The sequence below is a fragment of the Parasteatoda tepidariorum genome, chromosome X1 (genome assembly GCF_043381705.1).
Source record: "Parasteatoda tepidariorum isolate YZ-2023 chromosome X1, CAS_Ptep_4.0, whole genome shotgun sequence".
NCBI classification, from domain to species: Eukaryota; Metazoa; Arthropoda; class Arachnida; order Araneae; family Theridiidae; genus Parasteatoda; species Parasteatoda tepidariorum.
The window spans coordinates 9,127,883-9,141,756 of record NC_092214.1 but is presented as its reverse complement, the minus strand read 5'-3'; the positions used below and the strand labels follow the sequence as shown (position 1 = coordinate 9,141,756).

Below are 13,874 nucleotides of genomic sequence, written 5' to 3'. Positions count from 1 at the left end.
ACGAATTGTCGTCACACACATGAGCAATCGAAACAGGACTTACCCACTTCCACCTCGAAAAGTTTCACTTTAAATTTCTCACCAACTAGTGTTGCGTTGAGACGCAACTCTTGTTATCTAAATTACATTAAATGTAGTCAATGATAAATAAATCGCACTTGTTAAACATAAGAATGTTTTCTTCTAAGGCCTCACGCTAAGCAACAGCACACATTGCTAAAGAGGCGAATACTTAAATCGCTTTAGCTTAAATTTTCAAATTCATTTTTCTCCGTGGTCAGTGTTTCTATTATAAGGAATATAAGGAGATATAAAGAATATCCTAAGATATAAACTAATTCCGTCCCAAATTGATGAAATTACAAGCGTTTCTTTTGTAATAGGACAGGCTTATATTTAACCCCCGTTCTCTTGCTTAACGCATTGGATGCGAAATTAAATAAAGCTTAAAAAATTTACTACACACCTGTAAGTATTAAAGCAATGTGATCATCTCTATATTTCAATAAATTTTCGGCATAGTTGAGTTTTGCACCTTCAAACCATTTGGTTTCTGTCATCGGTAAGCTAAGATCAACAACCTAAAAATTAAGATTTCATATTTCATATTTCGTCGATAACTTCCGAGATAGAGGACAAATATATTTGCAGTTGAGTATGAAGATAGGTTAATATAATGAAAACAATATAATCATTCAAACGTTAATATCATACACCTTCTCGTGCATAACGCCTATCGGATTCCGAAGGCACGAAAAAGGGGTCATTGAATAGAGAAAAAATGAGTTAATTAACACTCAATGATATACATGCCCAGCAGAGTTATCCAGAAAATTAAACTTTTTAGATATTTTTGTGACAATTACTTCTTGTCGTTCAGAAACGAGTTGCAATTGCTCTTTTTTGAGCATCCCAGACTTGCTTTATAAGATTTATGAGTAGAAACCTAGCTCTATATAACCATACAGAGCAGTGGTTCCAAAACATATTTTGACTCATTCCCATTCTTACTATTGCTAGTAGCTCAGCTCAAAATCCAAAACACAACTATACTTTATTTATACAGATGTATTTTTTTTCCTAATACATTTAAATATGTTAACTACAAAGCATAAAAAAATTTTGATTGTAGTTTTTTTTCATCGTATAACTATTTATTATGCAGAATAAATTAAAAATGCATTTAGCCATTTTTTGTTCAAAGCGATACCAGTAATTGTTTTTTCTTTACTAATTTTCGGATGCATACAGAAATGCTGAGAACGTCATTGAACTTTCAACATTCAAGACTTGAAAAGTCTGGCTTAATAAAACAAATAGAAATAGTACCATGATAGCGTTTTCTGCAACTCTTAGATAGCTTTTCTGCAACAATAGCTCTTCTCCAACTCTCCTGCAACAATAAGAGTTGCACATTGCAGACCAAACTTTTGTGACTTTATTCTGTTCAAATATGTACTTAGCTTAAATATTAATTTCAAGTACAGGAAATTCCTTTTGAAAATATGTTAAACTTTTCCCGCAAGCAAAAAAAAAAATCTTGATGGATTTTGAATCTAACTCCTCGCTAAAAAATTACAGGAAAGTTTTTTCCTAAATTACATTTTCTAAGGATGCAGGATTTGCTGCAGGAAGTTATTGTAATTAAACTGGTCTCATTTCGAGCTTGAAACTGTGTTATTCTCCCTTAGAGGGAATTACACCCTAGCTGGGAACCACTATTATAGAGTATCTACTCACAACGCCATACATGGCCTGGAATTAGTGTTGCTAAACGAGAAGGACCCATGGCTAAAAGAATACCTAAATCGTCCTCTTTTCTGCACGAAATGACAGCCAGCTCATAGTTGGAAAGTAACTTTGAAGGAACTAAACATCTAATTAATCGATATTTTTGTTCGATTTTGTAAACGTTGTTTTACATTTTCCAACTCCGATGGATGTCACGTACGGGTATATGCGTGTACATTATAACTGATGAGTGGTTATTTTATTAGTATCATATCATCCTATCTTCATACCAAATTTCATTTAAATCAGTTCTCTAGCTCTGATTGGAGTAATCAATGAAAGATTTTTTTTTAAATTTTGAGCACGAGTGTAATAAAAAAAGAACAAAAAGGAACGATAGACCTCTCATTTGATCAAAAGGAAATTTTTTCTCAATCAAGGCCTCAAACTGATTTATTGAATAAACTATTGGATCTATATTAAACAGATTACAATTACATACCGAAGTTGCACATAATATTCGATAAAATCACAAAACCAGAAAATCTAACGTTATTTTGTTATTTTGCACAACTTTTCGAGTGTTAGGAAGATATAAAAGGTCGCTGTCCTTCCTGCGGTACATAAGGTTAGATTGATTAAAATATATATATATATATATATATATTGCATCTGTTTTGATGCTAGATAATATTAGATTTCATATTTTCTGTTTATTTTGGATTATTTATTTTATATAATTTCTTTAATATTATATTTTGTATTTTCTGTTAGATTTTGGAATCAACAAGGGGAAGATTTGAATGGTATTAGAATAATTCGGGGATAAAATTTCACTAAATTTTGTTTATTGTTGTGAAGTGGTAAAATATGGAACAGTAGTTTTATAAAATCATTCCACTCATTATTTACTTAGAAATAATAAATAAAAGTATATAACTAAATTCTGATACCATCCACTTTCCTTCCTCTTACACCAAATTGTATTTTGTGCCAAGCTGATTTTTATTAATGAAAAGTTCAAATTTAATTAAAAAATAACACCTCAGTAACTAAACTTTTTTTGATATTTGTTCTTTTTTTTCTTCGTACAAAGAATTTTATATCTATATAATTTTATATAATAAATAAAATTTTTATCATTAATCATTTTTAATGTTTATTTTTATTTTTATTTTTTAAAAAAGAGCCAATATTATCAAAACTTCAATTAAACTTGCTAGTTTATAAGGCATATATATTTTAAATTCACTATATATATATTGTATATTTCACTATATATATTTCACAGGCATATATATTTTAATTTTCCTTACTTTCAATTTACTCTAATCATTTGTAATTTCACAATTATCATACATTTCTCACATTATGAAATTGTCTAATAAAAACCATACTATATAGTTGCAAAGTAATATTTTCATTTAACTTGAGTGGAAATTTTAACTTCAGAAAAATCTTTTTCTTACTACATTTTAAAATATAGCTATGTATCGCTATTTATTTCCATAAAATAAAACTCTTGTTCAAGATTAAAATAAAATTATTGTTTGAATTTGTTTGAAACTGAATTTGAATATTGAATTGTCATTTTCAGAATTGTCATTTTTTGTAATAATCGTGGTAATAAAGAAAATAATTTAAACCTAACCAAATTGTATACTTACTTCCATAAATTTTTTCCACTTCTCTATGTATTGAAATGAAATGAATACATGACTTAACTTACATAACTTAATTTTTTAAGTATCTGAACTTTTATCAAACGAATAACATGAAAAATCCCAAAGACACCCATAGAAATTTTTGCAACGGATGAAGCCAAGAAAGTATCAAATATTTTAAAAATTGTCCCCAATTTTTTATTTTGCAAAAATAATTTTAAGAGGACGCCATACCATGGGAGAACCTTTTCGTCACAAATTCTCTTCACCTTCCTTACAAATTTAAAATTTAATAGAAAAAAGGTGAGTTCAGGCAAACCTAGAGTAAGCCATGAAGTTTCAATCGCTGAAAAAAAAATATCAAAATGCAAACAAATGTCTGGATTATTGCAAGAAATAAATGTTATTTTATTAGCATTATTTTATTCTTGCGCTTAACTAACAGAACGCAGTTTCACATACATTTCCTAAAGTACCTTCGAGAAAAAAGTGCAAGCATTACGTTTTTATAGAATATAATAAAATAAAATTATGAATAAAAAGAAGCATCAGATTATTTAAATGCCTCGTTTTATGAACTGGTGAAAGGTTAAATTTTCGAAAGAGAGTAACAGTAGAGATATGTGAAAAACGCATTGTAATTACAAATAGAATTTATATCATTTACAAACTTAATCAAAGGAAATTTATTAAAGAAATCTTTACTAGTATATATTTATGATAATTTTCTGACATATGGTTTTATTAACAATATTAAACGATAATAAATACCTTTGAAGTGTTAAGTGAACTGCGTGATTTAAAATGGCAGTTTTAAGAATCCTCGTAATCTAATAACCTGTTGATAAAAGTGCATCCAGTTTAACCGTAAAAATTCGATAGTTAAGTTAAAAAGTGTTCCGCTTTTTATTTTACACTAAACAAATTATATCATTCTCATATTTAATAAACTTATTTGAAGTAGGTTCTTAATTCAAAAATGAAAAAAAAAAACCTTTTCATATTTCTTTGAGCAGATGATTCCTGAATTTTCCCACAATTCTGTCCAAGTTTCTTCGATATTATCGACAGTCCATTGATGGAAATCCCAATAATCTCCTGAAAAAGACACATTCTTAATAAAAATATTCAGACTAACCTGCTTCGAAAACCTCCTGTTTTATGCTGTAGGAAATAACTTTCGGAACGCTTTTCAATTCAGATGCCTTCGATATCCTCATATCTTGTTTCTTACGGTTTAAGAAACAAGAAAAAATCTAAGACGTATTGAATGCTATCTTCTCCTGTGGCTGTGATCGGACGTACGTGTATTGCATGCAGTGAAACTTTTCCTTTACATGTAGTTCCTAAACATTCGCAAACGCACTTAGGGTTATCGGATATAGTGTGAATGGCCCCCAAGATTAAACCACTATACAACTTAATGCTGGCTTCTGCACTAGTTATGGATCCGGTGAAAGAACTCTGGTTGGGAGCTTACGCTACGATTTCTTAGTCGAATTCGGACACGAACGTGAGACTAAAATCACGCCAGTTGAGCAAATTCCCAATTCTCCATAAACCAAGTTTTTCAATAGAAAAATGGCATACCTACCAACTTCTCCCATTTTAACGGAAAAAATTTTCTGAATATTTAAAATGATAGTTAAATTTATGCTTTACCACTTTATTTTTTACTTAATAAATTTCATTTTCTATGGTTTTGACCATCACAATATATAAACAATTCGAAAGAATGTAAAGAACCTGAAAATCGTTGAAGAAAATTAAGTGCTGAAAAAATGAAGCAAATTTACCTTAATTGTTATTTTGCTACCACTCTAAATATTGTATAATATTTAGGATTCCCGGGTTGGCATCAATGGTATATGATTATTTTGTGCGATCTCATTGCGTTGCTTGTTAAGTGGTTTTTAATCCAGTCGAGAAAAGAAATCGTGATCCTCCATATTTGCCAGACATAGCACAAACGGGTATTTTAATGCTTCCAAGACTAAAGATTTGAAGGCAAGAACAAGCTTTGAGGAGACTTGAAGATTATCCCGAACGATAACAGTCGAGCATTATTTACAAAACTGTATTATCGCAACTTACTTCGAAACATATTCTATTAATATGTAATTTATATGGTAATTTATGAAGTTCTAGATCAATCTCTGAAATTGTTTGCGTAGTATTAATAACCATCATATGAGGGAAGGGATCAACTAAGTGAATATTATTTGAAATCATTATAGGCTCAAATTATTCAACAGGTTATTTCTTATTTTTATAATCTTTAAAAAAATTTTAAAATCCGGATTGGCATACCCATGATTTAAATTCTGACTGTTTTTAACTACGGTTTAAAATATCCAATGAAAAATCTGCTCTCAAATATTTCTTTTATAGTATAAAAATTATTACTGTCATCTTTAAATTACAGTTCCAATAATGCGTCAATCAATATCAAAAGAGATAATTTGCCGATTTCAAAAATAACTATCAAATATTATCCATGGTTTGAAACTTCAGGTCACAAATCCTTTGTCAAATAACTCAAAAAAACATTTATTTTGTCCTCTGTATGATATTTTGCAACAATTCTTTTTCACTTAACTTATTTTTTTTCATATATTTTATTTTAATTCATTGCAAGCAGATTATACACAGTTTTGCTCATACTGAATAATTTCAATTTTTTTTTTTAAAACCTTTGAATTAAATTTATAAAATTGTTACCTTTAGTTAGTTTCACAAGTCTTGTCAAATGATACAGGAATTTTGGAGTTGATATTTAAAGAATATAATACTTACAATAAAAGTAGTTACAGATAATGAACGAAATTGGGATTATTTTGTGCAAGATATTTTATTAAAAAATAAATTCGTTATTGAAAAAAAAATTTATAAATAACAAATTAACGTAAATATTTATTCTACTCTTTATTTCTTTGTTTTATCGCTTTAAATTAAAAATCAATACATGAAAGTAGTAACACATTTCAAGAACAAAAAAATCGGTAACACCTGTTGTGTGACCTAAATTCAATAAAATCATAATAATCCAATCAATGGTTACATACCAAACTTCCTTTGGTATTTATCTTCGATACATTTCATAAAGGTCCTGATATTTTTACCAGATTTTCCATCCGGCTTCCAGACTTGAGGAACAGATGAGAAATCTCGACTGTCAGAACTCATCTACAAACATTTCAAAGAGAAAAAAAAATAATGTTTAATTTAAATAAAGAACGTTCATTATACATCCACTGTACTAACTTTTGAGAGGCTGTAACTATAATTTAAAAGTGATGTCTAGATATAGTAAATTGGCTATGTGTATCTACAGGAGATCATTCACAGTGCCACCTAGTAAAAAACACTAGAATTTGCATTTTTATCTCATACGCTGTACGAGATAATGGAAAATTTAAATTTATAGTAATATAGGATCATTAATTTTGTGCAAATAGGCACGATGTGGAATATGATCTAATTGCAATCACATTAAGTTTAAACTTAGTTGTCATACTCCTTTTATTGCAATTCAGGGACATTTCAAATAATGTCATCTGTGGTTTCTTTGATTTATATTAAGAATCATCCACTTATTTAACGTATTGTCCTATATTGTGATTTGATGGAATAATTATATCTTTTCTTATCAAATCAAATGTAGTTAAAGTAAATCAGAAAATATTTATAAAAAAATTACAAGGAGAAAAAAATGTTCCCAAACACCATATAGCTGTAAAAAAATCGCAATCTGTATGTTAATTTTACACACGTTCTTCCTACTATGTAGAGTGTGCCAAAAAAAAAACGGACCACCGTGAATAACTTTTGATCTAATGCTCGGATCTTCACGTTCTAAGACTCAATCTTGATGGCTCGTAGAGGTAATTTCAAATATGATAATTAATAAGTGCTGACGATATTTTAAATTACGAAATCAGACACAGAAACGTACTTTCTCTGAAGGATCATACCTTTTTTTTCCGACGGATTCGTAGTTCTAACACCCTAAAATGTAGGTAGAAGCCCCAATCTCGGAAATATGGTCCCTGTAGTCCCAAACTTTTTGTAACTTTTAGTTAACAAAAAATAACTTTTACTAAATATTTACTACTATTTTATTTAAGAATGGTAACAATGAAATTTGAATTGTAAGGTATGCAATTTTTTGCATCATTTTAAAGAATGTAATTTTGCATGGGAAAAATGCAAAATCTGAAGGAAATCGGTCGAATAGTTCCAGAGAAATCGAATTTAAAAAATCTATTCTTTTTTGGAGCAGCGTACAATATGTAAGAGTCTTTTACTTCAGACCACATGAGACCAATTTACTTTTTTGAGACAATCATTGCAGGACTGTTGCATTCAATATACAACAAGTACAAACTTCTGTGTTGGTCACCATTTTCCATACATGTTCTTCTTTGATTTTTCAGACGCTGAATAATTTTTTTCAATCAGTTTGATTGAAAAATTAAACTCTATATTGCTGATTGTAAAGACTTCATTTTCCAGTAGATCACTGAAGTCAAGCGTCACTGACAGCATTCAGTGTGTTAATATTATTTATTTCTCCATATTAATTATTTCTAATACTCAATAGATGGCGCTCTGAGCAGCAATGTAAAATCAGTTAGTTTCTACACAGTTTTCCTCCATAACACTGTAACATCATCAACATCCTTCTTGTTATTAAATATATTTTATGTTAAAGGCGTTTTGTAATGAATGAAACCCCGAGATCTGAAAGATCATATCACCGTATTTAAAACAGTGAACGAGTGTATCAGCACTTTGATCAGCCTACGATGGGACCGAGAGAGTGCGGTCTTCGTACTACCGAAAATGCTCAACTTCGAGGGCAGGTTGCGGAGTCTGCAAAGGATCAAAATTGTAATGGCATGTCCTCGAATCATCCCAGATCGTCGCCAATAACTCATTGCGCAACTCTAATGCGACATAAATAAAGTACTACTACTATTAATGAAAACAAAACCAAGTTACATAAGTTCCAAAATATCATTCTCTTAAAGATAAAATACAAATTTTTTAAGAAAATAAAGGTCTAACAAAAGTTACTATATCCTCCTGAGACCTGAGCTTGAAATAATGGTAGAAAATGCGATTTTTACTTAGAAATAATTAGCTTGGAAGAAAGTTAACTCATAAATGAGATAAAAGAAATTTATTTTAAAAAGCAACTAATAAACTCTTTTTATAGTTATTTTTAATTATTACATGAAAAAAGGATAATTTTTTTAACATTGTAGAACATTTTTATAGTGTATGGTTTTACTTTTTGAGCATGAAACAAATTCCACTGGACTCAAATAATATCATATTTACACGCTCTAAGACTATCCAAAAGATTACTTAAATCAAATTTCCTACCTTTCTTTTAATTTTTCATTGTAATTGAAAATTCCAACTAACGAGAGTAATTCCAATTATACTTTTACCAAAACAATCCCTTTGTATAGGTATACAAACAGAAAAAAAAAATTTAAAACATTTTTTAATTGATAAAATTGCCCCATATACTGAATGCTGAGTCTTGGGAGGTTATTGTATTATTGTGTACAGCTTTATTATTGTATAAGTAACTGCTAAAACTTAGAAATTGTTAATGTACACATTACCTGGCTAATCTGCAGATTAACTAGAGTGCTCCATTAAAGTTAAGAATCAGGTGTTTTTCTCAATTTACCTACGTAATGTGCAAATTAACGGTCTCCGTATCGTTAAAGTTACAAAATTTGTTTCCCTCATTTTACCAAATAGAATGTTGATTGATTGATAGTAATTACTTGATTCTTTAGATATCGAAAATTATATAAATGAAATTATGATAATTTCCATAAATGTAATAATATTTTAAACCGCTTGATTCTCTATATTATAGTTTTTATTGTTTGATAGTATTGACCTGATTCTTTAGATTTCGAAAATTACATAAATAAAATTATGATATTTCCTTAAATGAAATAATATTTTAAACCGTTTGATTCTTTGTATTATAGTTTTTAAAATGATTGATTCTATCAAATAATGTGTTGATTATTTGATTGTAGTAACTTGATTTATTAGGTAGCGAAAAATAAATAAATAACATTACGTTAATTTAGACATGCAGAAACGTTGCTGTTTCAGCGAAGATCTTACTTTTCCTATAACGAGTGCCTATTGGGTAGTGTGCAGGTTATCTAGGTAATTTGTAGATTACTAAGGTAATTTTAAAAATGAAACAATTTGTTAGTTCTTTACCACCCTAGTTAATCTGCACAAAAGCTAGATAATCTGTAGAATAACTGATTTCTAGCCTCTATCGATAATATAAAGTACTCCACATTCGCATTCCGAGAGGTTGGTGATACAAAATTCTATATAATATAATGACTTATGAATTTAAACTTAATAAATAAAATAAAAGTTATTCTTGTAAAAACAAAATGTATTTTCAAATTTTATAAAAAAAATGCTCAAAAGATGTACTTACAGTGGAATAGAATGAAAAAGTACTTTGTGAAAAAATTGTCGCTATAATATTTGAAGAAAAGAATTATCTTTCATTGATTACAACTTCTCTTCAATAACAATCACTTAAAAGGAGCCAATCAACATATTAGCGAAGCTCCCTAAATAACCTTTGCATTCTTTCAGGTTAGAAAGTTCAAGTTCAGGTTAGAAAAGGAATACTTGTGTTTGTTTCCTTCAACATCGATTGAGTACGTAATCTTTAACCAATGTAGATAACAATGGTTCGAATAAAGATATTTTGATTTGTCTTAGAAGTTGATTTTGCTCTAGAGAAGAAATTTAATATGCTTATATGTACGTATATATATATATATATANATTAATGTAAAGAGAAAAGAAAAATTATTAAAATAAAATATTTTTAAGAATGTTTTTAAAAATATTCTTTAAAAAAATTTTATTTAAAAAAAATTATTGTAAAGCCGGAAAACAAAATAGTGAAAAGATATAACCTCGTCATCAGCTCACACGATTATATTCGAAAAAAAGAGTGCGTTCTAATATTGTAATAATACAACCAAAGTCTTATTATTTTTCTAAATTTTCTACGTTTTTCTCTTTTTTTTTAAGTCGTTTTGTCTTATGTTATATAATATTTTAAGAATAATAATGCATATAAGCTTCACGATCTCATTATTAATTTTTCTTTTATTAATTTGCGCTTCAGAATTCTTTGTTTCGATCCTGTAAAGGCTAAAATGAGTAAAATTTCCCCAAATAAAAGGAAAAGTTTAGATAAATTATATTTCGATATTAACTTTCAAAACCCTATTTTCGATAAGATTAAATTTCCTAATATATTTGAAAATTCAAAAAATTTTTAACCATTAAAAGATTTCAACATAGTAAAAAGCCTTAAATTTAATAAATCTCTTGGTTGAACTACTTTTAATCATAATGATATTAACAAAAATTTAGAGAAAATTAATCTATCCGATTATAAATGTTACTATGAAGAAGAGAAATATTTTGAATTTGTTTAAAAGCATCATAAACATATTACTGGTAGTTTAAATATTATAGAAAAATTAGAACTTAAGAATTTAATGATACAAAATTTTGACGCATTTAGCATACATCAATTAATAATATTCTAAAATACTTTCTTAATGATCTCACAAAATTTTGTTTAAAGACATCAAATAGATTCTCTTTACCTGTCGGTATGTCAACAGAATGGAAATGGGCTGTTTATTATTACTTTAAAAACTTTATTTTCAATAACAAGGAAAATTTAAATAACAGTAACAATTCAACCAATTTCTCAAAAATTGATCGATGAATTAAGCAACTACAAAAAAATTTCGTTATTACCTTTATAGACAAAGCTAACAATAATTATGCAATCTTCGGTAAAAATATCTTTATGTTGAACTTCAACTTTCTAAACTAAAAGATGTCCTTTCGAATTATTACTATGATTTTAAAAATATCCTTAATTGCGATTTTGATTATTGAAAATTCTAATTACTTTTTATCTTTTTAATATTTATCTTTACAATGGAAAAGATATTTTTCTTCAGATTAATGGAATATCACAAGGATCTAATTTTTCATCTCACTTAAACTAACTTATTTTTGCACTATTATGAAAAAAAATTATACACTTAATATTAAATTTGTTATTAGATTTATTGATTATTTAATTATTTTCAATTTTCAAGATCATACAATTTAATTAAATAATATTTACCCCGGGGGAATCACATCTATTATACTCTTATTATTAGATTCTTATAGATTTGAAACAGTAAAGAGTTTTACTTACTTAGAATCAGTTATTACTGTTGATAACAGAATGTCTCCTGAAGTAAAAAACCGACTTTATCTGGCAAATAGGGCTGCCTATGGGCTGAGAAGATTTATTAAATCTAGGTTTCTTTCTAGAAAAACAAAGTTCTTAATTAACAAAACTCCTGTCAGGCTAGTCTTGACATATGCGTCTGAAGCTTGGGCAGTGACCAAACTGGAGGAAAATTATATCGCAATATTCGAGGGAAAGATTTTGCGGAGTATACTTGGTGGTGTAAATGAAAACAATAACAGGAGAGTTAACTTTGTACTGTACAAGATTTGTAAACAACCCGATATTATTAAGTACATGAAAATAAATAGAATGAATTGAATAGCCTACGTGATTCGTATGAGTGATGACAATACAATGAAAAAAGAGATTACTTTTTAGACCCACAGAAACAAGAAAGGCCGCGGTAGAGATGGGCTGATACTGTGGGGGTCTGATTTTCTTGCAATTAGAAAGAAGAATTGGATATCAAAGATAAATCTGATGTTGTTATGGAGAAATCTTCAGAGAAAGGCATTGGCCCTCATTGGACTGTCTGGCCAATTTTGACGATGAATGGATGTGTGGGCAACAAAAGTCGCATTCTTTTGAAGTGTGCCATAGGATTTCAAAAATAGCGGAAGAACTTTCATTAGAAAGACATATACTGCATTATGAAAATAACTTTATAACAACCATATAAAACTTTAAGAAGGAAACCATGTTTATTTTTCACCTTTCTGTATTGATACTAGAAATAAATAAAAGTGTCTTCCATTTCGACTTTTTTTTGTATAAAATTGTATAACAGTAGAAAAATTTATTTTCCTGAAAAAAATATTTGTACTTTTAAATTCATTTCAAACATACAGTTGTTTGTAACTTTAATTTTAACATTTTGACTGTCACTTGGAAATTTTTCGTAATAGCGTAGTTTTCGCATTATGTTGTATGTGTTATATCGAGCATTTACTGTATTTATAAAACTAGCTCACCAGAGATAGTTCCTTACAGAATATAATAATAATTTTTAATAACTATTTGTTATATTTTATTATTTAATTTAACAATGATTGAATACATTTTGAATCATAAAGTAAAAGAAATTCGCACGTGATGTTAAACTACATTGTTTGAATTGGTAAAATACAAAATTCGAAATAAATGAGTTTAGTAATTTTAGAGAAAAATATTTCAAAAAAGCTGTTATTTTATTTATTAAAAATTGCGTTTTCTTAAATTGTTATTTATTTATAAATAATACATCTTTCTTTTAGTGTAATTTCATATTTCACTCAAAATACATTGTTTAAAACAAAGGGATATTGGAAGTTCAATATGAAACAACCATATAATAAACATTTTTTCTTTAAAAGAAATTAAATAGATTAGGTTTAGAAGGAAAATAATAGAGAACAAAAAGTTGATACCGAAAAGTGAGAGCTTTAGATAAGGAGTGAAAAGTGACCTATAAAGGTTATACGCACCAACAATTGAGGTTTTCGGGAATATTTTTCGTCTTGGAAGTGAACTGAAGCAGAAATTTTCAAAACAAATAGAACTTATACAATATTTTGATCAAAATTTAAAATAATTACCGTTAATCTATTTGACTTTTTATTTATCTGTTTAAATTCTTTACAAGTAGTGGTGGAGAAATTCTTATAATTCTAGTTTGTTATTATTAATATTAATACATACTCTTTGCTACTACTAGAAAAAATATTTTCTGAAACTGCGGAAATTAGATCAAACGCATTTTCGTTGTAGCACGAGAGTCTGGAGTTAGTCCTTTTCAGCAATGGAATTGGTATTTTAAAACTAGAAATTTTCCCCGAATATAAAGACCAACGCACGCCTGCAACAACACAAAATTAGGATCAGTATTTATTTATTTTATTGAAATTACATACATTTGCTGACTTGTGTGCTCAATATAGGCTTATAAGTCATTGTCAAGTAGAAAATACAGATAGAACAATTCAGAGAAAGACATCACAAAGAATACATCCAGGGTTACGGCGGGATTCGAACCCGCTACCTCCACGCTTAACAGAGTGTTTGGACCGACGATACCGCTCGGCCAGGGAGGCCCCACAAAATTAGGATCAGTATTTTCCATTTGAACTGTTCGAAATCGATTCCACCATATAAATTTG

The 13,874-nt window shown here is 28.5% G+C and overlaps 1 protein-coding gene across 2 annotated transcripts in view; it reads right to left on the bottom strand.

Annotated features, from left to right (window-relative positions):
- The window catches only part of LOC107446337 (acetoacetyl-CoA synthetase), a 73,453-nt gene extending 61,577 nt beyond the window's left edge, over nucleotides 1-11,876 (bottom strand). The window contains exons 1-4 of one of the 2 annotated variants that reach the window (XM_071187490.1): nucleotides 11,701-11,876; nucleotides 6,461-6,581; nucleotides 4,390-4,493; nucleotides 467-581 (exon numbers count right to left, since the gene is read on the bottom strand). In XM_071187490.1, coding sequence (XP_071043591.1) covers nucleotides 467-581; nucleotides 4,390-4,493; nucleotides 6,461-6,581 — 340 coding nt within the window. In that variant the 5' untranslated portion in view covers nucleotides 11,701-11,876. Of the gene's footprint in view, nucleotides 1-466; nucleotides 582-4,389; nucleotides 4,494-6,460; nucleotides 6,582-9,891; nucleotides 10,138-11,700 lie in introns of those variants that run through there. The other variant, XM_021147617.3, reaches the window with a different exon arrangement.
- Nucleotides 11,877-13,874: the final 1,998 nt, after the last annotated feature.